General features: G+C 39.3%; 1 protein-coding gene across 1 annotated transcript in view; it reads left to right on the top strand.

The window, feature by feature from the left end:
- Positions 1-27,478, top strand: part of LOC136884835 (uncharacterized) — an 84,669-nt gene that overhangs the window by 51,773 nt on the left and 5,418 nt on the right. Inside the window, exon 4 of the mRNA XM_067157123.2 lies at positions 8,542-8,624. Within this exon, the coding sequence (XP_067013224.2) occupies positions 8,542-8,624 (83 nt within the window). The remainder of the gene's footprint in view (positions 1-8,541; positions 8,625-27,478) is intronic.

Raw genomic sequence — 27,478 nt, 5'->3', positions numbered from 1 at the left:
CAAGGCTGCTTCCTTCCCACTCCTAGACCTTTCCTATCACATCGTTACCATAAGACCTATTTATGTTGGTGCACCATGAAGTAAGTTGTGTTGGAACTTTACTAGTAGCAACTATTTAAGTACAACACATACAAAAGAGATCAATGTTACACCAAGATATCCATAGATGCAGCCGATTTTGAAGAGACTCTTCTGTGAAGACATGAGCCTTGAGAGATTCCGGAGCAGTTTTTCCCATGTACTTTGGTTCCTTGATTACTTTTTGCAACATTAGCTAACGAGGCATTGGATATTCCTCTCCTTTGCTGGTTGTTTAGTCCAAATTTGTGGCGTAAGGAACGGTTCCGTAAATCGACGTCAGTGAGGTAATGCCAAGGCTGCTTCCTTCCCACTCCTAGGTCTTTCCTATCCCATCATTGCCATAAGACCTATCTGTGCCAGAGCACCATGTAGCGAGTTGTAAATAGAAACTTATTGGGCATATCGAAGGGTTGGAACTTCAATAGTAGCAAATATTCAATTAAAACTCGTACAAAAGATATAAATGTTATTCCAAGATTTACTGTGCTTCAGAGTAGTCACCAGCATTGTGTACATCTTGTTACCAATCATGTGGACTTGTTGCAGCACCTGTTATGTTGATAGTTCAAATGGGGCAGTTTACTGCCTGACCAATCTCTGAAACAGTTCAGGAACAAAGGCCCTGAAGTGGTTCCTTCGTCTTGTGAATCAAGTCAAAGTCACAACGGCTGAAATCTGTGGATTATAGTGTACGGTACAGCAATTCCCAGCCCCATCGACCGAACAAATCAGCCACGTTTGCACTGTATGTGGCCGAGCGTTGTCGTGGAAAATGATGGCTAATACGTATTGACGGTAGGAACATAGTGCGTTAGGATAAACATGAGTATAACGATAACTTTCACAAGGCTGGGGTTCTCACGAACTCTCAATCTTCGTGGTTCCCCGTGCTGATGCAATTACTTCGAGCAGCATTTCAGCTGTGGCTCACACAGTTTAGCCCATGTCTCATCTTCTTCCTACTTATAGTACTCCAAATGGTTACGAGCAGCATCGTATCGTAATCATTACTGCATTTCCGTTGAATCAGGCTGAACCCATTTTGATGCAGTTTTTCTCATGCCCAGGTGTTCCTCCTAATGTGAAGTACAGTCGTGTTTGCAAACACGGTGTCTGGGGCCAGCTCACATATCATATGACATCGACCAGTGTTCGCTATCACTGCAAGTGCATACACTTCTCCTTCACTGACACCAGGATGACCTAGTTGACACACGTCTGCCACTTATTGACGTCCCTCGTTGAATGCTTTTACCCACCGTGCCACTGTGTTGTAAGGCTATGCAGTTTCGCTGCAAGCTTCTTGAAGACCTTGATGACACTGTAGGACCTCTGGCACATTCAACGTCCAGATCCATTGTTCCTGTTTCAAACATATCGTGACAACACTGTCTTAGATTGGCAGCTAACCCGACGCTGTGTTCATTATATCAGTTTGCATGCGTGTGATGTGAGAATGTATGATCTGAAGTAAGGTAGGTGTGCAACTACCATGTTCTGTCAGTGACATTATTAGATTCCATTTCATGGTGTCTCTGCAGCAGTGTTGTTACTATTAAAGTTCCAAGCGTCTTATCTCCCGTACTTCAGGACACCTTCATTTTCTAGAGGCAATTAAACACCATTTCCGTTTTCATCCACCTGTGGCTTACTTAATCTTAGTATGACCAGTCCATTGAAGATACTTTATGGATATATCTGGAGAATCGCCTGTTCCAATCATGTTTCTTCTCATGAAGTTAATATAGATTGTTGTTTAAATCTTTGTTGTTGTGAACAAATGGGTTGCTTTTCCGGTATCAAATTTTACATTAAGTCAATATAATTCTACATGTGACACGTGGCATGTCCAAAGATGCAGCCGATCCTGAAGAGACTCATCTGAGAAGAATTGAGCCTTGAGATTTTCCAGGACAGTGTTACCCATGTACTTTGGATTCTTGATTTCTTTATTGCAAGATTTGCTACACAAGACATCGGGAGATTCTTCTATTTTCCTGGCTGTTAGTTTCAAAATACGCGACATTAGTTATGATGCTTCAACTTTTATTAGTAAGGTTTAGATTGATGAATTCATTTGAACATTGCTCTGGTGATGAAATACTAATTTGAATCCTTTCACCTTTGTTACTACAGCGGAAAGGCCACTCGAGAGGAAGCATAATGTAAGGTTTCTCTCTTTCAAAAATAAGACATAAAATTAATCTGACATTGCATACAAAGTCAAGTGTAGACTACGTCAGTTGAATGATAATTTTTAATAAGTTGCGGGGATTGGGAATTACAAGTGGGGAGCTCAAAATGTATGGACAACCAAAAGACCTGTTTCCAAATGTACCCGATGCATTTACTGGACGTATTAAAAATGGCGCCTACGGAAGGTAGAGGCCAGCCAAGGCAAAGAAATGTGTAATAGGGTATCGATATTGATGTATGCTAGAAGGCCATGACTAACTTAAACCTACCTCTATGAAGGCGGTGTACAATGGTGTAGAATCGATAGAATTGTTTTTTAAAAAATAAGAAGGATCAAACAGATTATTATAAAAAACTGACTTTAAAAATTGACGTGGGAAGGACAAGATATCCCGAACATCGCTCTCAAAAATAAGCAAGATTTGCAATATCTAACGTGAAATTTTGAGCTGAGAGGACGGAAATATTGAACGAAACGAAGAGATAAACGCTGAAATACCGTAAAGAAGGAATAAAACCCAGAAGTTTTGAAAAGTCCGTCCAAATACTTAGACGCAAAGTCGTTTGGATACAAGAAGGGGATTGAGACGTGAGAGCTCGAGGTTGAGCTATATTAAGTGGAAATAATAGCAAGGAAAGCCTAAATAAAGAAGCAATCATTATAAAAAATATATTTATACTACGCAGAACCATGATGAATTCATATTTTCCAGAACAGACGCATATTGTCTACTGTGTTCCTGAACAGATGATGGCTTGCTAAATCGGCATAGACCAACCTGGAGGGAGATGTCATCCTGGCTGTTAAAACCACCCGACCCGTGTGGAGGAGGTCACTCTACCTGAGATACCAGTGGTGGAGATCCTGCCCAGTTCCCAATCCAAGGCCTGCGACCAGACCGAAGGAGCAACTAAGGCCCGAGATATTGAATGGCGAGCTAAGTAATAGTATTAAGTAGTATAATTTCTTATGTAGAGTATTATCAGTATATGCAATAGATCTGAATAGCCTAAGCGTGAGATAATTAAGTGTGCAGTGAGTATAAGAAAGTGCAGTGTGAAATATTTAAGACGATATCTCGTGACAGAATGGTAACGTGTTTATTACATTATCTTATCCAAGGATGAAGGAATACGATTTAAAATGTGACATAGTGTAACAGCTGTTTTCAAAGAATCCCGGTTAGTTAGAAAGATCCATGAGTGATGTAATACCAGTCAAACCCAGTTACGTCACAGAGGGATGCATGTTTGAATTGGTTAAGTTAAATTACCATACTCTTTGCTGTGTGAATATATTGAAAGAATAGATACTGAATTTTGGGGTTATATGTTGAATTGTATGACAAAATGCGTTTTTGAGGAACGAATTCTGCGCTATTGGAGTGATACGTATCGTTGTGTTTAATTAATATTGGAGGTTAAACGCGGTAATTATAGATGTTAAATGAATTAAATATGGGTTGAATTGAAGGTGAATATGAAATAATGAAAGTATATGTGGTATTTAAATGATATATTGCGCAGATTAACAGGGAGTAAAACGTATATGATATATATAATGTGCGATATAGGAGCACATGTAAAGCGACTACGGAATATAAGTATGCCCCAGGGAGGAACTATAGCAAGGTATGGACAATAAAATTACGCATATTTAATGAAGTGTGAAAGTGGTTTGACAATAATAACAACCGGTGATGGGTAAATGAATACATGATTGTATCATATTCTGAATGAATGGTAATTGCGTGGAAGATCAAACTTGTATGATAATGTAGTGTTGAAATATCTTTATGTAGGCATTTGCACATCTATATATGAAAAATGCTTATTGGCTATGTGTATATTGAACTGGAATACGATACATAAGAAATTATCTAGCTTGAGCAGGGAAATTATTTGAGATTTACGTACGATATCATCGATGTTTTATTAATCTGAAATATTATTAGAGCGAATATTTAGTTAGGAGCCGTAATTTAAATGGCAATCGGACCGAGAAACTTAGTGCGTCATTCAATATTTCATTTTCTTCACTGTAGTCTGCACCAACGAACTCAGATAATTTTCAATGTAACTTAGGTCACTGATATTTGTATTCAGGACACTTTATTCAAAATTCAGTTCATCTCCGCGATAACTTGAACAATGTTATGGTTGTATTTTTGATGAGAGTATATAATTAACACCGTGAGTGATGGAATAATTTATTGATATACCGAATTTTGACCGTGGTTTGAAGACTTTGATGTAGTATATACTTAAATGACCAGATGTAAATTTTTATAGGAAGATGAAGCAAAGCAATAATTCATTTCAGGAATACGCGACCCAGTATGTTAAGATATGTAAACTTAGTTTAGGAGTAAGGCAGCGCTGACCTAGAATATTTGATTCAGTAATTAAAATATTTGTTTATTAGGTTGATAATTTGAAGATTATGAGCAATATTTGCCATTAACCATTTCTTTCGCGAATCTTGATAGTTTAATAAATGTGTTTCTTGATTAATTTTTATAGAATGGAATGAGTTTTCATTTATAGTGGTAGTCAGTAGTTGTACTTAGTGAGTAAGGTTCTCGTTATGCGGATGTGTTTTTCGAAAGGTTGACTGATGTTTATGTTCGCAAAATCCACTACTGAGCGATGAATTACGTAATTCTGAACCGCGTATGATGCTGTTACTTTCTCTTCGGACACACGTTAAACCAAAACATAGAAAAATTAACCATTTTTCTGGAGGCATGAATACCCTGAGATATGTAACTGACTAGTTGGGAAAATACTGTGGTTACCCTGACCCGTAGGGTGCACAAAGGATATAGCGAGGGGGGGGAGTGAGATACATCAACAGTGAAAATAATTGCTATAAAATGGTTTTTGATGCTCTCTGAGCGACTTTAGATAGAGACGTAAAGATTAAATCAGTCAATGCTGGTCTGCATTTAGGGCAGTCGGCCAGGTGGAAGATTCCCTATCTGTTGTTCTCCTAGCCTTTTCTCAAATTATTTCAAAGAAATTGGAAATTTATTGAACATCTCCCTTGATAAGTTATTCCAACAATAATGTACAACGGGTGATTGTTTGTTCCGCCCTGTCAATATGTTATTAATATTTGAATAATTTATACGTACATGTTTCGGGAGCATTAACTCCCTTCGTCAGCGTATTTGCATCAAAATCTACCTTACCAAAGTCTCAAGATACAACATCTTATCATATTAACATTAAGCATTGTCCTGTATAACCTCAACTCTATAACACTACATGTACACTTTGCGTATTTGTATAATAATGCCTGTTGTAACATGAGACATATTTAAAAACACTCTTGAATCGTCCACTCATTCCTCCTATTCTTTACACTCATACAACGTGTATCATCACCCTGGATGGATCCATTAGCTGGGTCAGCCACTGATAAAATGTTACTTGTCACTGCTTGTGTTGTTGCTGCCACTATGGTTTTTCTTCCTTAATGTGCTCATTTAAATTAGCTAACCAATATGCGAAGAGAAAGAAAAAGGATAATAGATAGCATCAATTATAACTGTTAGGCCCACTCCCCACCTCTCCCCCAACCCTCCGCTTAAATGGTCAGGTTTATGGGTAATATACTTTATGTTAGTGGCTGCCCGGCAAGCGGGTAGATTTCCTCCGCTTTATCATTTTATGTAAATCCTTATATTTTTATATCATAAAGTATTTGAATATATATTTTATCTAGGTAAAATAGCTTTACTTTGCAAAAACATAATGAGAGGTTGTTCCGCTCTGGTTCAAAAAGTCAGATCCTGCAACATTCGAGCAAACGTCATCTGCCCTAACGGCTCATGCATGGCTAAAATGTTTAATGTGAATACGATGAACATATCAATGTAACCTATAAGGATATTAACTTCAAACGATGTCAAATTGGACGATAATATGGTAGCTTCATAGTGGCGGCAACAACACAAGCAGTGACAAGCAACATTTTATCAGTGGCTGACCCAGCTAATGGATCCATCCACGTTGTATGAATGTAAAGGATACGAGGAATGAGTGGACGATTCAAGAGTGTTTTTAAATACGTTCCGTGTCTTACGTGTTGGGTTACAACAGGCATTATTATACAAATACGCAAATTGTACGTATAGTGTTATAGAGTAAGGTTATACAGGACAATGCTTAATGTTAATATGATAAGATGTTGTATCTTGAGACTTGGGTAAGGTAGATTTTGATGTAAATACGCTGACGAAGGGAGTTAATGCTCCCGAAACATGTACGTATAAATTATTCAAATATTAATAATATATTGACAGGGCGGAACAAACAATCACCCGTTGTACATTATTGTTATTACGAGTCAATGCGGACCAATTAAGGATCGATAGGGTCAAATTTGTCGAAGTTATTCCAATCCCTAAATCCCCTTCCTATAAACGAATATTTGTTCCAATTTGTCGTCTTGAATTCCAACTTACCGGGCGAGTTGTTCGTGCGGTTAGGAGCGCGCAGTTGTGAGCTCGCATTCGGGAGATAGTGGGTTCGAACCCCACTGTGGGCAGAACAGAAGATGGATTTTCTGTGGTTTCTCGTTTTAACACCAGGCAGATGCTGGGGCTGTACCTTAGTTAAGGCCATGGCCGCTTCCTTCCCATTCCTAGGCCTTCCCTGTCCCATCGTCGCATAGGACCTATCTGTGTCGGTGAGACGTTAAGCAAAGATAGCAAAAAAATGAATTCGAACTTTATCTTCATATTATGACCTTTCCTACTTTTAAAGACACCACTCAGGTTGACAGGTTACCAACTTAAGTGCGGTAATAATCGTAATATACAATAAAATTTTCACCAGAGGAACAACAGTTACACATGTATTACAATTAAATAAAAGTATGGCCTAATTTTACAATTTAAAAGTAATTTAGTACATGACTACACACTAACAAGGTAAGAGACACCAGATAGACCTACACAGACACATTGAGTGAGATTGCAAGGCTGATGAATGCGCGCGGCAAGCGTGCGACCTTTGCAAAAATATACCCCTGCTACCCTTCGTCGCGGAACATGCGTCACTTAGCTCCGCGGGTCTTCTCTACTTGCTCGTGGCGCTGAACACTTTGGTTAGCCGAGATGATCGATATTTTGTGCGTATTATCACTGAGTATTTTTCTTAATAATTGAATAAATTAAACAAAAGAAATTGCTGAAAACAGAACAGGGTTTATAAAAAAAATTAAAATAATTCCCAGTTCCAGACGGCTAAAATGGAATAAAAATTTATCTTTTTTTCCACAAAGTGGCGGGGGGGCACTCTCCCCTCTTGCTCCCCCCGTAATCGCCGCTACTGCTGCTCATATCTAGGTAACATATGAGGTAGTTTTAAACTCTCTGAACAGAGTCCTTTTAAGACCAAACCAAAACCCGTGGCTCTGATGGGCATTACTCTGCCAAGCGACCTCTGCTCAGCCTGATGGCCTGCAGTTTATAAGTCGATGTGTGCTGAGCACAACAAATTTTCTTGGCTATTATTCTTCGCTTTTTAGACTAAGGACTTTACCTCTCCATCACCTAACGCCTTCATTGTTCTCATATAGCCTGACTGGACCAACAACTAGCTGTCAGATTCTGGTAATAATCTCTGACAGTCCGAGAATCAATTCTGGGGCTTCCGGGAATGTGGTGTACTTACAATCCATAGAAAATATGGCCAGTATTGTCCTTTAAAGTCTGAATGTAAATGTTGTAAGTCTATATTGATAAAGCCTTCAGATTGTATAGAGTCCATGAAAAGTCCAAAACTATCTGTTGTACGAACTTTGACATGGTAGACAAGACATTGACATTTCTCAGGTTAAGATCCAATGTATGTCTGACAGTCAGAGTCACATGTGGGAACACAAGAAGCAAGCAAGTGACTAGTAATTTAAGAACACGTAATAGGATGAACACAATGGCAGGAAGTTGTAGGAAGAGAAGAAAAATTTGCAGAGATTATTGTTGTCCTTCAATCTTTTCTTCTTCTTTTGCTCCCTCTTCCAGTGCTATCATCTTTATCCTATTATGAGTTTACTTTCTTGTTCGTGCTCTTCGTATAATTTTGACGACGTTTGTATGTTTCCTTTTTACATTGGGAGAATAACTTTATATTTTCATTGTACAACTATGCAGTTTACTTTGTCGGGTATGTCTCGTCTAATTATAAACTTTTACTCTAGTTATCTGTTTAATCTACCTTTCTTACTTTCTTTTGCACACTTCTTCCTTACAGCCTTCCACCGATGTTAAGGATGAAATATGCGTAGATGAGCAAACAGTTCGCCAGTTGGTCGCTTGTTTCAAGGAAGAAGACAAGTAAGTACTGTTAAGCGTTATTAGATTTTACACCCCTAACCCTCGACAATATGGAATTTGCTATTTATGTGTTCAGTAGCTCCCTCTGCAGACAAGAGGTGGAGTGAAGTCCTCGATATCCCAATATCTTGGGTTCAAGGTGAGCACAAGTCCATCCAGATCATTCTCGAATTCTGTCTCCTGTACTTCACTCATGGTCCGAACTTGTTGGTTTTGATCTTGGCTCATGAGAAAATTCCACAAAATTAAAATAAATCAGCCTGTAGTGTCTAGTGATCAGCAGACCTCCTTGATGGCACCACTCAGTATCTGAGCTAGTACAATTAGTATTACCATCCCAGTTCTTTTCTCCATATTGTAGTAGGTGTTCCTGGGGTGTTGGGTTGACTATGACCTTGCTGTTCACGATTCTTGCAACATGACTGGTCCAGAGAATCAACTTAGCGTGAATTACGCACTTTATTCTGTCCCCTTTCATACCTCTGTACATCTTTGCATTCTTCTGTTGAAACCCCAATTTCTTTCATGAAGTTAGTGACACTTTGCAAATACCTTCTTTCTGTGACATCGGTACCTTACCGTCACCTTCAGTGGCTTGTTAAGTTTCAGAGCCATAGAATACACTGGCTCGTATGATGGCATAGTAGATTTTTTATCTTGGTGTTGTTAGGTACATATTTTTTTATGTTGTTTCAGATGGAAGAATAATATCAGACACCTGCCCGAAATCTTTCCTATATTTCAAAGCCTGATTATTTGCAGTTAGGTGAACATGTTCTGATGTACTCAATTTGCTTTTTATACTCAAAATTTATTCCGACCTTTGAAAACTTGACCTTGGGATCCAGTGGCTGAAAATCCAGCAATGATCCACAGAGGCTGGTGTGTTATTATCCATCATCTGTATTTTGTTTATTCTTCATCACCTCTATCACCTCATTATAAATACTGCTCCCTGATGTTTAAAGGTATTTAATTGTCTAAATGTCAAGTCTTTATCGCTCTCCAATGTTTGACTTGGCCTCCTGTTGCTCTTTCCCAATCTTTGTTTTGACATTATACAGCACAAGTAGCAGCTGATTTCTGCACAATCTGGTTGGTGATCACGGGCAATGTATGGTAGAAACACAAAACACCCCAGACTCACTCTTCACAATATTCTAAGAACTATCAAATCAATAATACTAAAATATGGCCATGAGTAACAGGTAGGCAACTTATCTGAGAAATGGGTTGGTTCAGAGCAAGAGGTTGGCTTTGGCAGGTGGGAAATATATTCTGGGTTAGGAATGTTTGCAAAACTGCCTCTTGTCTGGCTGTGTTGGGTGAAAGTGAAGGAATCAAACGTTTGCTTTTGCAAGACTGTTATTCTCGAATATTTAAATCTGCAGCTCATCACAATAAAATAACCAGAAAATAGTTCACGATTGTGGCAAGCAGCTCCGTAGTGATACGAGTTATCAGAGTTTGTGTCATGTTGTTAATGATATAATGTGTAATAACATCTGTAAGGATAGTATCAAAGTACTCCTTGACAAACAGAGAATTGTATATAGATTTAGAAATTAATAAGCACTTATTAGTAGTATGTAAATGTGAGATTAATTCTTGGGCGTGGTGTAGAAGTGAAGGTCTACAGTCCACCGCAGGAATGGGTATAGGACATCTGGGGTGTTAGAGGGTTGCTGGAGGGAGCTCAGTTGCTAAACCTCCCGTATCATTTCCCCACCTTGTGATGTGTTCAGTTTGCTCTTAGTGGAGGTGTGGAATTGAACCCACGACTAAACTCAGAATTCTCATTCAAATGCCTATGTAACATGTGTAATTCTAAACATCATGTGATTCAGCTTTGTGATGTGTACATTTATTACTCACCAGTCTAGAGAATATGTGCAATGATTTATACATCTCTACTGGGGAAAATTAACTCTGGGGGTGCAGACATGGTTGTGTTGGAAATATAGTTCTCCTCAATCTCAGAATCAGTTTTAACATACGTCAAGCAATAGTGATGTTGGCAACTTAGATTATTGGACTGCACATAACAGGACAATTACTGTGTTTTTTACCTCATAAACATTCCTTGGAGTGTACTTTGCTAGACAAATATGTTTTTGAATGCCATTCTAGCTATGAAAGACATTAAATATTCATTTACTTTAAAGGGAACACAACTTGCCACACCCCCCTTTCGCCATCTGTCAACTTCTTGACCATCAAATATTTAATTTTAGTGATATGTTAATTTATGAAGATATTTCGTCCTCCGGATTGGCTCCTCTGTTCATGCGGAACAACTTTTACTTCTTCCTTGTGTTTCTGGCACGTTTTCTATACATGCTTGCTTCTAAAAGTTTGTTTTTTTGACATCATGCCTCGAATTGGAAGAGTATACAAGAAATGTAAAGGAGGGCCTGGAAGAAAACTGAAACCAAGTGTAGTTAGTGGTAATAGTAGTGCAGATAATATTGATTTTGTCTGTGGGATTGCTGCAGGCTGTTCTAGGTTAGATTCGACATGTGCTTCAACTTCATCACTGATTGTGATTGATAATTCTAGCAGTGAAAATATTAGTGCCAGTGCTTCCAGAAGAAAGCTCACTATGGATTCAAGTATACGATCTTTTGTAAGTGCTCAATCTAATAATGAAGAACAGACAAGTTGCAATGTTGTCATATGCCATATCTTCATTTGCAGTTTGTAAAGTATGTCATGTTAGTGACAGTTTATTTAGTTGTGAAGATACCACTGCAAGATAAGGACTTCATAGTAAACTATTTCTGAAACGCAGGAACTGTAAAACTCAGTATTCATTTTGTACCAGTAGGAAGGCTGACAGTGGGTTTGTCTATGGATTGCATAATATAGGTAAAAGTGAATTAGCAGGTAAGACACTGTGTGGCCCAACAAGGTTCCAGAAATATACAGGTACATTATGTCAAGCTGTTTTATTGCCTCTATAAAGGCTGCTGTCAGTGATGCAATTTAAATTATTGATAATTCTACAGATCTTTCTGTGGCTGTTGATGGAATGTGGCAGCATAGAGGGCCTACCAATCTGAATGGTGTAGTAACTGTAACATGCATGGATAATGGCAAAGTGCTAGATGTAGAGGTGCTGACTAAGTACTGTCATAAGTGTAGATTTATAAAAGATAATGAAAAACTTAAATTACATAATGAAAGTTCTGAATGTAGTGTAAATTTTGAACGGTCCAGTGGGAATATGGAAGCTTTGGGTGCAGTAAAAAAATTTTCAGGTCAGTTGATAAGTTTGGGGTAAGGTATATAAAATACACTGACTGACAGAGCAAATGCAACACCAAGAAGGAGTGGTCAGAACTTTATGCCAATTGCAGGGTAGACTGACGTCACTGAGGTATGCTCATGATGTGAAATGCGCCGCTGTGCTGCGCACGTAGCGAACGATAAATGGGACACGGCGTTGGCGAATGGCCCACTTCGTACCGTGATTTCTCAGCCGACAGTCATTGTAGAACGTGTTGTCGTGTGCCACAGGACACGTGTATAGCTAAGAATGCCAGGCCGCCGTCAACGGAGGCATTTCCAGCAGACAGACGACTTTACGAGGGGTATGGTGATCGGGCTGAGAAGGGCAGGTTGGTCGCTTCGTCAAATCGCAGCCGATACCCATAGGGATGTGTCCATGGTGCAGCTCCTGTGGCGAAGATGGTTGGCGCAGGGACATGTGCCACGTGCGAGAGGTCCAGGCGCAGCCCGAGTGACGTCAGCACGCGAGGATCGGTGCATCCACCGCCAAGCGGTGGCAGCCCCGCACGCCACGTCAACCGCCATTCTTCAGCATGTGCAAGACACCCTGGCTGTTCCAATATCGACCAGAACAATTTCCCGTCGATTGGTTGAAGGAGGCCTGCACTCCCGGCGTCCGCTCAGAAGACTACCATTGACTCCACAGCATAGACGTGCACGCCTGGCATGGTGCCGGGCTAGAGCGACTTGGATGAGGGAATGGCGGAACGTCGTGTTCTCCGATGAGTCACGCTTCTGTTCTGTCAGTGATAGTCACCGCAGACGAGTGTGGCGTCGGCGTGGAGAAAGGTCAAATCCGGCAGTAACTGTGGAGCGCCCTACCGCTAGACATCGCGCCATCATGGTTTGGGGCGCTATTGCGTATGATTCCACGTCACCTCTAGTGCGTATTCAAGGCACGTTAAATGCCCACCGCCACGTGCAGCATGTGCTGCGGCCGGTAGCACTCCCGTACCTTCAGGGGCTGCCCAATGCTCTGTTTCAGCAGGATAATGCCCGCCCACACACTGCTCGCATCTCCCAACAGGCTCTACGAGGTGTACAGATGCTTCCGTGGCCATCGTACTCTCCGGATCTCTCACCAATCGAACACTTGTGGGATCTCATTGGACGCCGTTTGCAAACTCTGCCCCAGCCTCGTACGGACGACCAACTGTGGCAAATAGTTGACAGAGAATGGAGAACCATCCCTCAGGACACAATCCGCACTCTTATTGACTCTGTACCTCGACGTGTTTCTGCGTGCATCGCCGCTCGCGGTGTTCCTACATCCTACTGGGTCGATGCCGTGTGCATTGTGTAACCTGCATATCGGTTTGAAATAAACATCAATTATTCGTCCGTGCCGTCTCTGTTTTTTCCCCAACTTTCATCCCTTTCGAACCACTCCTTCTTGGTGTTGCATTTGCTTTGTCAGTCAGTGTATTTATGGGATGGAGCCAGTAAGAGCTTCAAGAGTGTGGTAGAAGTAAAGCCATAAGGAGATGTCAGTGTGGAAAAGCTGAAATGTATTAGACATGTCCAGAAAAGATTGGGAACCCACCTTCCCAAGTTGAGGAATGATATGAAAGACATAAAATTACCAGATGGAAAACCACTATCTGAGAAAGGTAGACTCACAGACAAGGAGATAGGCAGTTTGCAGAACTACTATGGTATGGCAGTTAGAAGGAACTGTGGCAGTGAGATGAATATGAAGCAGGATATCTAGGCAATTCATTTTCATAAACTATCAACTGAGAAGGAGACATGTCATGCCATGTGCCCAAAAGGACCAACCTCATGGTGCAAATACAACTGTGCTCTAGCAGCTGGTGAACAGTTTAGTCATAGGTAATCATTGCCTGTTGAAGTGTGAAATGTAATAAAACCAGTTTTTAGAAGTTTTACTGATCAAAACCTGTTGCATGAATGTTTGCATGCCAACACGCAGAACCTAAATGAGTCATTTAATAGTGTAATATGGTGTAGAATTCTTAAAACAGTATTTGTAGTTAAGGATACATTGAGTTTGGGTGTTTATGATGCAGTTCTTTCATTTAATGATGGCAACATTGGTAGAGATAGGCTGCTTCAAAAATTAGGCATAAAACCTGGGCGAAATTTGGTGAAGGCATGTTCCAAGTTGGATGCTCTCTTTGTCAAGAAAACTTTTTCAGAGATTTTATAGTTTTAATTTTTAATTACATTTTTCTCAGGAACTAACCATCATAGGACAGTAAAACTTAAATTTCATACAGATACTGGGATGAACATTAGTGATCCATTTAAGGCATTTAAGTTAAATATTTTAAATTATTATTTAATAACACAGAAATATTCGGATATTTTGGAAATTTGTTAACAACTTGCAAGAAATTCTCTACAAATTACATTATACAAGGTACCTACCTACAGAAGTAGGTCACGGGAGAGAAACCATTCCTCTAGCAGGTATTAAAATATAAAATTATTATGAACAGTTCACGAGAAAAATGTACCTATAATTGACCAATTTAATATTGTGGGTGTACAAGGTACAACCTCCCCTTAGTGCTCAGAGCCACTCTTGCTGCTTTAGACCCACTAATCCTGGCTAAATTCGTCAATCTGTGACATAGAAGTGGTACTTCAGTCGTACGCAGTATTGTGAAACCTCAAGAGGAGGAACACTTATTGTCGTGAAACCCGAATTCAACCCTTTGCGCATTGAGCAGCTGGAAACAAAGGCAGAACGTGTGCTGGAAGCAAGTTCATTTTGGGTTCCATGTACCGAACTCCCTGCCCGGTGACATCAACAAGGAATTACTACTGTCTCTAAGTCCTGTACAAAACATACAACATTGATTCAAAAGTATCTAGAAGGCGGGTGATTTTATCTTGGAAATGTTCTGGCAGCATGATCGCTCTCACCTCCTGCCTCTTCCCATCGGACCATTACCAACAACATTCGGTGTAGAATTCTACGTGTTCCCTGAACAATTAATTACTGAGAAACCGTATATTGAAAACTCTTGGGCCGATGACCTTCGATGTTAGGCCCCTTAAAACAACAAGCATCATTGAAGACTCTTTTCCTTACTAACCCTCCATCCTCAGTACTGAAAACAGGAGTAATCCTCTGTTCCTCAGAACATGGAACTCGAAAGCAGTACGGAAGTCTGATTTAACGAAAGGTTTCGGACACTGATGAGAAGACGAGTAACAGATTTGTGTGGCATGGACAGCAGACTCAGCTCCATGGGGAACATGCACTCCAAGCTGGTGGGGAGATACGAAGTCCATAGCAGGTATACGGATTCTGTAACGTAAGATTTTCGCAGCTGGTTGACGCCAAACGGTACAGACAGCAATAGGGCGAATACCACCACATTTCTTCTCCAAAGCAGTGAGTGAGGACCAAAATATAGTGGACGAAACACGAAAGGGACTCTGCAAGAAATGATGAGGTCAGGTAGATCTCAAGAAGGTATTATGAGTTACTCCTTAGAATCATGCTCTTGACACTGGAGAAGGTATTTATGGAACAACGGACGAATGCAATCCAGTCCACCAGCAGATCCTGAAGGAAAGAGGCGCCGTCCCTCCATGAACAAATGTTGATGTCTTCGGAAGATCCGGAAGAACGACTGGACCTAAGTTGGTAGGTAGTTTCTCTCGAAGGTCTTCAATACAGACGCATCGGGCGTGGTGACAATATCATGAGGAATAAGCAATCGAACTGCTCCCTGAATGTCACCGTCGGCAAGTTTGATTCTCCACACTCATGACATTGACTGAAGTGAGAGAAGTGACTCCAGTCACGTAAAGGACAGTGTATGGAATCACGGTGGACCTCATTCCAACATCGAACTCTCTGTTCAACCTGCGACGTTAGGTTGGTTACATCGTCTGATTTCTGACGAACTCGGAGAGCAGCAAAAGGAAAAAGATCATTCTAGGTACTAGTAAAGTTGCTGTCGACCACACGGCGAACAACTTCAAGCAAGGCGTCCACTACCGTTGATCGAACACCTCTAGACAGACGGCGCAGAACAGGGACAGCAGATTTTAACTGAACAAGAAGCGGACTAATTTTTTATAGTTGTAAATTCTTCAGTTCCGTACTGTTAATTGGTATACATCTCGAGAAGCCATGTCGATTATCCTTCTTGATGTGGGGTGTCTCAGAGTTTCCTCTGAGAACATCAATATGTGACTTACTAATATGGTTGCAAGGCACCTGGAACCCACGAAGAATTTACGGCAATGAGGACAAGGCACTTCGTTCATATATCTCGACACATCACTAACGCTTCTTGCATCCTTGACAAGCCCTTCAGGAGCAAATTCGTTGTCTTTCTTGTTAACACCGAAATAAAATTCTCGTTATGGTATTCTCATGGTCTTGAAATTCGGCCCGGTGTGAGAAGTTATTCCGACAGCGCTATTCCTGCGCTAAAGAAGAAATAAAATAGGTTGTCATGGATATTGCAAGAGATGATTGCGACGGTGGTATGTATGGAAGCCGGTAACAGTAAATAGTTCGAGTTCTTGCCAACTAGCTGATGCCGTTTTGTTTTGAATTACTCTCCGTTTTGTAGCGCGGCTTTGTATATTATTATCTTCCAAATGCATGATCAATGTCAAAGAAAAGTTAAGCAATACAGCTGCACTTCAGGACTCGAAACAATTAGCAGATATTAACAGAAATCTCGTCCCTGAAGCCACAGATAATTTAAATAACACCAGTACAGATGAAAAACTAACGTATACCCAAGGAATTGTTGTCAAATGCCTCTAAGTGAGTGACCGTTAGTTAAGTATGTCGTGTATCAGAGTGGTGATATCGTTTATGACATGCTATGTCCACCGCCGGGTTTTTTGTTTCCCACTCGATGAGCTGAGTGACTCATTTATGATAATTATCTCCCTGAAAGCTGCTGATAACAGCTAAATGTTTTCTCAACGTTGTCGGATTGCAGCTTCCCTCGTGACATTTGAAATTAATTAATTAATTTAGATATTTATTTATTTATTTATTTAATTTATATATTTATTTATTTATTTCACACTACAGGACTTAGTGTCCCAATTACAGTGGCAATTACGACAGATAAGCTACAATTAACATGGTGAAACTTATATGTAAACTATATTCTACTATTTTATCTAATCTCCTATACTATTGATATAAAATATGAAAGTATTTTTCTAAAGACTAAAGAGCCTTATGTTAATGCGGTGGAACAACACACGACAAAGTAAAATGATAGAATAAATAAAGCAATGCATTATATTGTATAATATTGATATAAAATGTGAAAGTATTTTTCTAAAGACTAAGGCTTATGGTAATGCGGTGGAACAACACATGACAAAGTAAAATGATAGAATAAATAAAGCAATACATTATATTGCATAATATTGATATAAAATATGAAAGTATTTTTCTAAAGACTAAATAAGCCTTATATTAATGCGGTAGAACAGCACACGACAAAGTAAAATGATAGAATAAATAAAGCAATGCATTATATTGTATAATATTGATATAAAATGTGAAAGTATTTTTCTAAAGACTAAGGCTTATGGTAATGCGGTGGAACAACACATGACAAAGTAAAATGATAGAATAAATAAAGCAATACATTATATTGCATAATATTGATATAAAATATGAAAGTATTTTTCTAAAGACTAAATAAGCCTTATATTAATGCGGTAGAACAACACATGACAAAGTAAAATGATAGAATAAATAAAGCAATACATTATATTGCATAATATTATAGAACTTCACCTTACAATTTCCCCTATTTTTAAGACTTCATATAATCGCACGATGAAGTTCAGTTACAAACTCACTCAATCTCAAACTGAAGTCAAGGCCATTATTTTTCTGAATGGCACTGTTGAAGATACTGCAGAGTCTGTTTACCGGCGAGTTATCATGGGCACACGTCCTAGATTTTACATTTTAAAATGTTATGTTATTTCTGGAATTGAAGCGAGGTACATGGAAATTTAGGAGAGAAAGTAATTCAGGATTATCAACAGCATAGTTTACAACTTTAAAAAGAAATTTTACTGCATCCTTCCGCCTGCGAATTTCTAAACTCTCCACTCCGAAATTTAAAAGGATATCACTATAGGGTACCATACGAGGATAGCAGCCAGTTTTTTATATTGTAAGTATTTTAAAAATCTTTTTTGTAATTTTTCAATCTGATAAACATATGTTTGACACCTAGGGCTCCAAATGATGCTGGCATATTCTATTTTTGGTCTTACTATGGTATTGAACAGACGAATGCAAGTTTGTGTGTTTTTGAAGGGTTTTATATTCCTGATAATGAATCCTAGGGTCTTGTACGACTCAGCTACCATTTTCAATATATGCGAATTGAATGTAAGCTCGTCGTCGAATAAAACCCCGAGGTCTTTCATCTCGCAAACCGATCGCAAATCACTGTCACCTAGTTTGTAAGTGTAGTGGACGGGAGTTTTCCTTCTCGTGAACGACATCGATACACATTTTTCTACATTTAAGTACAGTTTATTTTCAGTCGCCCACTCCAATACACTTTTCAAATCTAGCTGAAGCTGTTCACAGTCGTTTATGTTTTCAATGGCTTTGAACACTTTGAAATCGTCGGCGTATAGCAGACAGCTGGAATATTTCACTTGTTCAGGCAAGTCATTGATGAATGCGAGAAAAACCAAAGGGCCTAAATTTGACCCCTGAATTATTCCTGAATTTACAGGGTATTCCCGAGAAGAATGTCTCTGGAAAGAAACGAACTGCTTCCTATCACCCAGATAGGAACTGAAAAATGCAAGAGTTGTTTCGTGAAACCGAACAGGTTTAACTTACTTAGTAGAGCATCGTGATTAATTTTATCGAATGCTTTTGTGAAATCTGTAAATACTACGTCCATTTGTCCGCCCGTGTCAAGTTCTGTGGACACTCGCTGAGTGAAGTTAACCAAGTTTGTGACTGTGGAACGTCGTGAAAGGAAACCATGTTGTTTGTCTGATATAAGAGGTCTTAAATATGTTGTTAGTCGATTACATAACATAAATTCGAAAACTTTTGCTATCGCGGATAAAATAGAAATAGGCCGGTAGTTGCTTATTAGTGTGGGATCCCCTGATTTAAGTATGGGGCACACTCGTGATAACTTCCAGACGGATGGAAATATAGATGTTTTAATAATCAAATTATAAATAAATAGAAGTGGATGCTTAAGAACTTCGGAACATCCTTTTATCACATACGGTGGTACATAGTCTGGTCCTGCAGATGCTTTAGGTTTCAGCTTTTTAAGTGCTACTTCAACCTCTTCTAAAGCAAAGTTGTCAATATGCAACGTATCGTTAGTGTAAGATGGAGCGTTAGGTATGCGATATTGTGGCTTATGCGGGGAATATACTGATTGGAAGAAGTCCGCAAAGCCTTCTACAATTTTATCTTTAGTATCTAATACGTTATTTTCATATAAGTAAGTGTCGCAATCCCTACTATTCTTTTTCCTATTTTTAACGTATGCCCAGAAAGATCTAGTGTCATTGTTGATACCTTGTTCCACTGTCTCAATGGATCTTCTGTGTGGGAACTTAATTTCAGAGTTAATTTGAGCTCTCAGAATTTTATATTGACTATCATAATGTTCCGTAATGTGGTTCCGCTTTCTGTAATATTCTTTTTCTTTCAATTTTCGAATTATGCTATCTGCAAACCAAATGGGGCATGTTTTGCCGTTACCTGTTTTTCTCGTAGGAACCGATTCGTTTATATCTGAATAAAGGTTGCCGTAAAAACAATCTACTGCAGCATCAACTTCAGTGCATTCATAGAGAGATTTCCAATTCGTGTCCCTAAGCCTCATGAACAGTCGTTCGTAGTTCGCTTTTTAAAATTATATGAAGTCTGGGGGGTAGTGTTAGGTTTAGTCCGATGCAATGTAAATCGTAGCTCTATTTCTAAGGCCGGGTGGTGTACATCCTCTGGCAGTAGCGGGTCTGTGCTCCTTGTGCATTCAATATTTGTAATATTTTGATTAGACATTACTAAGTCTAAAGTTTTTCCGTTACAATTTGGAACTGAATTACATAAGAAGAGATTATGCAGATTAATAAAATTTCTTAATTACTGACTTTGCGTATTTGTGTTCAAATCACTGTTCATGTTACTTATTGACGGTATGTTTAAATCACCGACAATGACGACATTACTGTTGTGTAGCTCGTAATGAGATTCTAGCCATCCAAATATTTCACTGTAGACAGCTGATTTTGAGGAAGGTGGTACATACACATTACCGAAGTACCATACCTTTCCTTGAATTACAACTTTCAGTAAGAGCCCCTCAAAACTATTTGTGACCTGTTCGGCCTTGAGCACAGTTAATCCTCTCCTGACAGCAGTGAGCGCACCCCCACCCCTCCTAGTGCTACGGTCAGCCCTGTACACTCTGTACTGCTCACTACAGACCTCACTATCGAACACAGTAGAGTCCAGCCAAGTCTCTGTTAGGGCCACGAATTGATATTCATTGGTCTGAATGTTCTGACTCAGTTCATCAAGTTTTGTTTTTAACCCGCGCACATTTTGATAATAATTATTAAGCCTAGTGTCATCCATTAATTTACAGCTTATTTAGATCATCCTGGTTGTTGATTACAACTACTTCGGAACCCTGAGTTTTACGCACTTTAATGACTCCGTTTCTTACCCATATGTACGCGTAGTCCTTCTCTCTGCGGATTGCTCGGGCCTGGGCTAGCAGGTTTCTTCTCTGTGGTGACAGGCTCTCGTTGATGTAGATGACATTGTCGCCTGGAAGATCTGCGTGCCTGGTGGAGAGGTTTCTCTTCACTCGCTGTCTTTCCATGAACAGATCTTTGTCCATTCGCCTTACCAGCTTCACTATAATTCCGCAGTGTTGTTGATGCGGGGCTTTGGGGAGGCGATGACACCCGTCCACCATTTCTTCTTTCACCTCTATGTCCAGAGCCCGTCCAATCTTCTTAACTGTGTCCAGTACACTTTCGTTTTGGATATCAGGAACCCCCTGGATTTCAATTGTGTTCCTTCTTGAGTACATTTCTGCGTCATTCACTCGGCACTCTAGGGATTTTATTTTTTCCCTTAAACTGCAGTTTTCCTGAGTCCGGTTTTCTATGTGATTAAAACACTCATCTAGATCAGTTTGTTGCTTTGAAATAAGCTGGGCCGTATCGTCCAACTTCTTATGACACAGTTCGAGTGAGTTCCCTAAATCAGTCTCTCTTGTCTTTTGGTCTTCTTTCATTTGACGAATTTCTTCGGTTAGTTCTTTTAGAAGAGAAAATATACTATCTAAGGATGGGATAGTGTTCCCCACTGATTTCCTTTTACTGTTGTCTCCTTCATTTACACTACAACTTTCACAGGACCACACACTATATCTATTCAGGTTATTCACACAATTCTTGTGGTACCACTTTTTGCACTGAGCACATTGTACCTTAAGGGCTCTTCCCAGCTCCACTCCACATTGCTCGCAAGCGCCCATTCTGCTATGCTCGCAACAAGCTCCGGAATTAATACTATTTCGGGATTCCCGATAAGTAAATTCGTGTTTTTCTTTAATCACTTCACAATAGATATCACACACTTGAACACGTTGTATGCGTACACTCAAAATCCCGCTGTTCAACACTTGAAATTACACACTTTCGAGGAGCTCGTTTCGCGCCTGCCACTCAGACATTATCTGTCATTATTGTGTGATGGCTCAGATGAAGTGTTATGTAGCTGTTAAGCCATGATTAGAAATTTTAAAGAAATGTGAGGTTTTTATCATCTGTATATCCGAAATCGCCTCCAGAGGATTACTGCGCAAAGAGAATTTTACACACTTTTGAACCATACATACATCTTAATTATATATTGTTAAGCATTTCAGCATTCAGTCGACAAGCCTCTGTGAATTTACTAAACACCCCGAGAATCCTTTATTTGTAAATAGCCAACGAGCTAGAGCAACATAGAGGGGCTTTATGCCTGACATCAGCGCTAACGGGGGCATTTTCATCAAGGGCAGTCACATTTTGAGTTGTATGTATGATGACAGATAACGTTCCCTCTTTCCGACTTATCATAAACGATTATTACTTGTTAGCCTACTTGTTTATCTTTTGTCCCTGAGAAGTTATTTTTGTTTCCGTCTGCTATTGGCATGTGATTCACTAAAGTTTGTTATTCAGGTTCTTAATTTGTTTTCTCCATAATGGCCCTAAAGTCTGTATGTAAACCTCTATGTCTTGCGCTTGTGCATTGGCTTGATGTAGGCCTATTTCAGTTGACCGTAAACCAAGCATAGTCAGACGTAAATTGAAATAGGCTACAGTTCATAACTGGCAACTTTGAAGGTTACCTTTCACCTAGTAAACGAAGTACTGATCGACATGACCTTGCTATTATGGTCGCGCAGCTGTAAGCTTGGTGGTGGTGGTGGGGAGGTGGTGATGGTGGTGGTGATTGCTTTAAGAATAAGTACGGCTCGTAAATCTAATCAAAGGGAAAGTTGGGAGGTTTCCAACGCTTCCAGAATTGAAGTTATCTGCCATAAAAGGACAAATGCCACGAAAGGCATGAAAATGAAAGACTCCCTAGGTGTTCGTAAAACTAACACCCTCGGTATCAGAAAAAACGAGATTTGACCAAGGGAGGTCAACTAGCAGTTACAATTAAATACAAAAAAGCGCGAGTAAAAATGTAATAGAGAAGTATATTACTAGAGGAAAGCAGGTTGGGAAATGCTATCATAACTTCTAAGAAGACATCTGACCATTGTTACCAGGATAAACTCCCCATAGATCACAAAAGAAATAGTCATAATGATATGCAAAAGGAATATGCTTTACAGGAAACGGAAACAGGATACAAGAAATCCTAGGTGGGACAAATAAATATATAAATGCGTGAGGAATACCACCGAGGAACTCATCCACGAAGAATACAAACACTACATAATCAAGATAAGTGACAGTCTACTCTAATGGCAGTAGTTGCCTCCTTCAAGGCCATTGCCCCAACGTTCAAAAATTTAAAGTTGGCAATAATGAGACAGGGAAAAGTACAAATATGTACCCAAACACAGCTTCACAATTACCACTCTCCCTTTCCATCCTTTGCTTCACAGAGATGAAGTCGCCATAAAACCTATCTGTGTCGGTGCGACATAAAGCCACTAGCAAAAAAACAACAGAGATGAAGGTAATTAACAGCCTTCACGATACTCGACCACATGCTGCTTCCGACCTTGACAACATACATTAGCTCCCTCGGAGCGGACCTTGGAACAAAGTGGCGGCTACAAATTGTACTAATGAGGCTAGGGACATGGTGTAAAGCCTCACTCATAGAGGGGAAACATTGGAGGTTGATCTTCGAGACTCTGTCCTGGACTTGGAACAAGATGGTTGCTAAACATTTTGCTAATGGGCCTGGGAATATGGTGTATCGTTTGATACTGCTAGGGGCGTAATGGAAGGCAACATGAGGGACTGAGAGTTGAACTTATAAACTGCCTAGGTGAGGAGTAAACTGTTGAAAACTGCTTGGTCATCAGCGACGAGCAAGCACTAATGAGCAAGGGTCACTTAAGAATGAGTTAATGAGCAGGGTCTAATAAGCTATTGCAAATGATCAGGGGACAATTGAGCAAGGGCTTATTAGTAGTTACTAATGAGAGCGGGCTAATGAGCAGTGGATTAATGAAGTGTGCATTACAGGTTTTATTTTTATTACATTGTATGCAACCATTTTCTTACAACTCAGTTAAGTTTATATTCCTGAATAGCTGTGTTAATATAGCCTGCACAAAAACTACAAAACTGAAAGTCGGCCAAAATTAATTAGAGCTAGGTTTTACAACTTTATTTATGTAGCATATTTCGATAGAATGTCTACTAACGTTGTTATACAGGAAATAAAATGTTAGCTAGCCCACTATTTCGGGTGTCTCTCTTGCTTTCTCCAGGCTTGCGACCTGCTCTACAGATAGAGTTGGAGTAACACCCTAAGAGATGTAGGTTATTGAAGAGTCTGCAACATTATAGTGTATTATATGCTACACAAAAAAGGTACTGTACTGAGTGTACCGTAAAAGCTATTACTCAGTAATACCCACACGATGTAATTATTGTCCTATTTCCAGAATATCTGCTTCATACTTTGTGTAACGACAATTTGATCGGCTCATATCTTTTACAAGCTTTCTACGAGTACGTTGGGATCTTGCATCTACATACGGTAACAGAGGCTTGTTTTTAACATTCCGAACTACGTGCAGACGGTTGTTACGTAGAAAACTTTATTTAACCTGCTTTGTTGTTAAAAAAAAGGCTTTCAGACCTTCTCGGTCGTCTTCTTTTTCATCGCCTTCATTTTGTACCTCATCCTGCTGCTCTCCTTCTTTAGATGTTTGCACTGCGATAGAACATGTTGTAGGCTTAGACAATGAAATAAAATTAAAAACTCTGATAGTAAATCCCATTGAAATATTCTTTATCTTTCTTCTCTTCCTTTTGAGATGTGAGCATAGGAACATATTTATATTAAATATATAAAGGTTTTCTATTCATAAATGAATTATCTGTTAGAATGCGTTTGAGCTCTTTAAACTCCTTTCTCAATGGTACTACACTACAAACTTCTTCATGATGTTTGCCATTGGAAGGGTTCTAGAGCAGACTTTTACACTGTTTGCACCAAAAAATTGCACTACACGACATCTTATGACACTCTTCTGTGAGGGGAAGTTTCCCCCACAATCTTTGCAAGTATAGCTTGTTTCATGGTAGATATTTTCCTAAAGACAGGGAGAGGTAAAGGGAGATCACCAATCTTTTTAGTTTAATAGTTATATCATTGTCCCCACTACGGGAGCCAGCCATCAGTCTAACAAATGGACTCTTTGGCCAATTACATTTACAGGTATTTGTTCTAGTTATGGTTGTGTGCTAATTTTACACGGTTTATGGGAGTAAATTTGAAACATTTTTCTTCTGCTTTTGTAAAACACGTTGTCAGAAAAAATCGTTCTCTTGTTACAGTATTGACTCACTAAAAATATATTAACAGAACAGAAAACATTCTTTTTCTCGAAGTGAAACAATGTTAAATATATTTATATTATATTTTTACTTAGATACATTTATATATATATATATATATATATATATATATATATTTCAAATTTAAGTGTACAGTCGATGACATAAAATTATTTTTAAAAATTGCTCCATGTGAATAAGCCAAGTTGTCATTATTTCTGAGGAAAAGAAGGATAACAAGAAGAACCTATCCCAGAGATATGCGATCTGTATTTGTCCGTAATTCTACTTTGAGTAGAAATGTATCTGTGGTCTGACTGTGATTTGGGAAGTGGTGCTTGGTAGGAAATGTGTTTTGTATGGCTTTTGATCCCCAAGTTAGAACTAACAGCCGGTTAGGAGGTGAATCCTGTGGGATGCCTTTTTTAGAAATTTGGTCCAGATGTACATTCCATTGAAAATTATTTTGAAACGTTATGCTTTGGTAGGTAAGTGTGGTAGTTACAGCAAGGGTTGATTATTTAAGGTTAGAAAGAGTTTGTTAATGAGACGGCATCTACATTTACGATTAGGAAAAAAGGAAATTTTTTGCTTACCTTAACTTTGATTTGTCAGAGATGAGCCATTGTTTGAGTTCATTTAAATTGGTTTGGAGTCGGGATTACAAGTATCGGTTATTTGATTCCACAGCCAATATTTCTGTGTGTTCAGCAAACTGACACAATGAAGATGGGGTATAGGTTGGGCAATATTAATACAAAACAGGACATACAAAAGTTGTGACAGTGGGATACCTTGCGGTACTCCTGCTGTAATTGGAAAGGTGTTGGAAAATGTGTTGTGGATACCGATTTTGGCTCGGAGATTGGTGATCGTCATTGGAACTGGAAGGTAATGGAGTTTATATATCAGTCCGTTGATAGGCATTCTCATCATCAGGACTGGTAAGGGCAACGCATATTTTTGTAGTAAAATATTTTGTGATGGATACAGAGATGTGAAAGACATGGTCGTGTATGGAGTGCTGAGGACTCAGACTGGCGTGTTACTGAGGTATGAGATGGAGGGAGTCAAGAGAGGAGTATATACAGTGAGCTAAGAAGGTTTCTATGATTTTAGAACGCACTGTTAGAAGACTAATGAGACGATATGAATTTAATTGGGATGGTAGTTTTTGGGGTTATCAAAATAACAACATTTTGGCATGTATCCAATTCGGGAGAGGGAGGGGAAGAATCCAGTGTGGAGAATTATGGTGTATACCTTATTCTAGAGTTGTAGGAATGGACTTGGAGCTCCTTTTATGTGTCGGTTAGCAATTGGATCTAGTACAGGGGCAGTGTTCTTTTTAGTCCTGAGTGCATCTTTTAAATCTTGGACTGTAATAGGAGCATTTAGGGAATGTTGGGAGTCAAGAGATGGAGGGGATTCAAAGGTAGGACAAGGAGGATTTTGTGTGATACCCGAATATTCCGATATTGCATCGTGGTCAGGATTGTAGATGTTGCGATCTGATGACGGCGAAAAAATTACTTTATAATGATCTCCAAAAATGTCATTCATTGTTTTATTGTTACTGGGTGCAGATTTGTTCTGTATTGTTAGATAATGGGGTAAGATTGATTTATGTGTGTCAGATTTTTTAACTTGGTCCGGTATTTGCGAACTTCGGTTGTGTTGGATAATTCATTGCAAGTATTTGCCAACACTTTTCTTTTAATAGCCTTGCTTAATGATCAAGCATCTCTAACGGTATTTCTGGATTTTGGGCTCACAGTTTCAAAGGTATGCGTTGTAATGTTCGTGGGAATATTTTAATATTTGGTGTGCTTAGTGTGGGAGGGGGAGGCTTGAAATGATGGGAGGTGTCGTGAGGAATATGGAGTCGGTTGACATTAATTAGTGGGGATTTAAATTTCTTAACTTCGTCTTGTAATTCGTGTTGTGAATTCGTTGGTTCAGTATTGCATATTATGTCTGATGTTGCTTTTATGCAACCGAATAGTTTCGTGTATTCCGTATGAATGTTGGGGGATGTAGGTTATGCTGCTATGGGTTTTTTGGTTGGTAGGACAGCGATATGGTCATTTCCCATTATAGGTAGCATGGTGATGTCACGGGGATTGTCGGGCACCTTCCCTGAGTTTTGTGTTAAGAATAACGCCAATGTTCGATGTGCCAGGCTTATAAATCTTGATTCCTTTTACATAAAATTTCAAAGGTTTTGGAATCTTGAACAAGTCCATGAACCATTTCTTACTCATGAAGAAAGGTCATGTGAAGGACATTTTATTGAATAATGATCAAAGGGATGTTTCTGGCAGGTTTGTTATCAGATTTCCTCTTTGTCCTGAAATATCACCTGTACTTCCGTCTAAGTACAAAACGCTCAAATACATTGAAAATATGTTTGCTAGATTTCCAGACTTGAAACAGCTGTATGTAATTTTCATGCGTGAATACAGCGAAACGGGACACATGGAAATTGCACACCTTGA

The sequence above is a fragment of the Anabrus simplex genome, chromosome 13 (assembly GCF_040414725.1).
Source record: "Anabrus simplex isolate iqAnaSimp1 chromosome 13, ASM4041472v1, whole genome shotgun sequence".
NCBI classification, from domain to species: Eukaryota; Metazoa; Arthropoda; class Insecta; order Orthoptera; family Tettigoniidae; genus Anabrus; species Anabrus simplex.
This window is presented reverse-complemented; position numbering and strand designations above follow the sequence as displayed.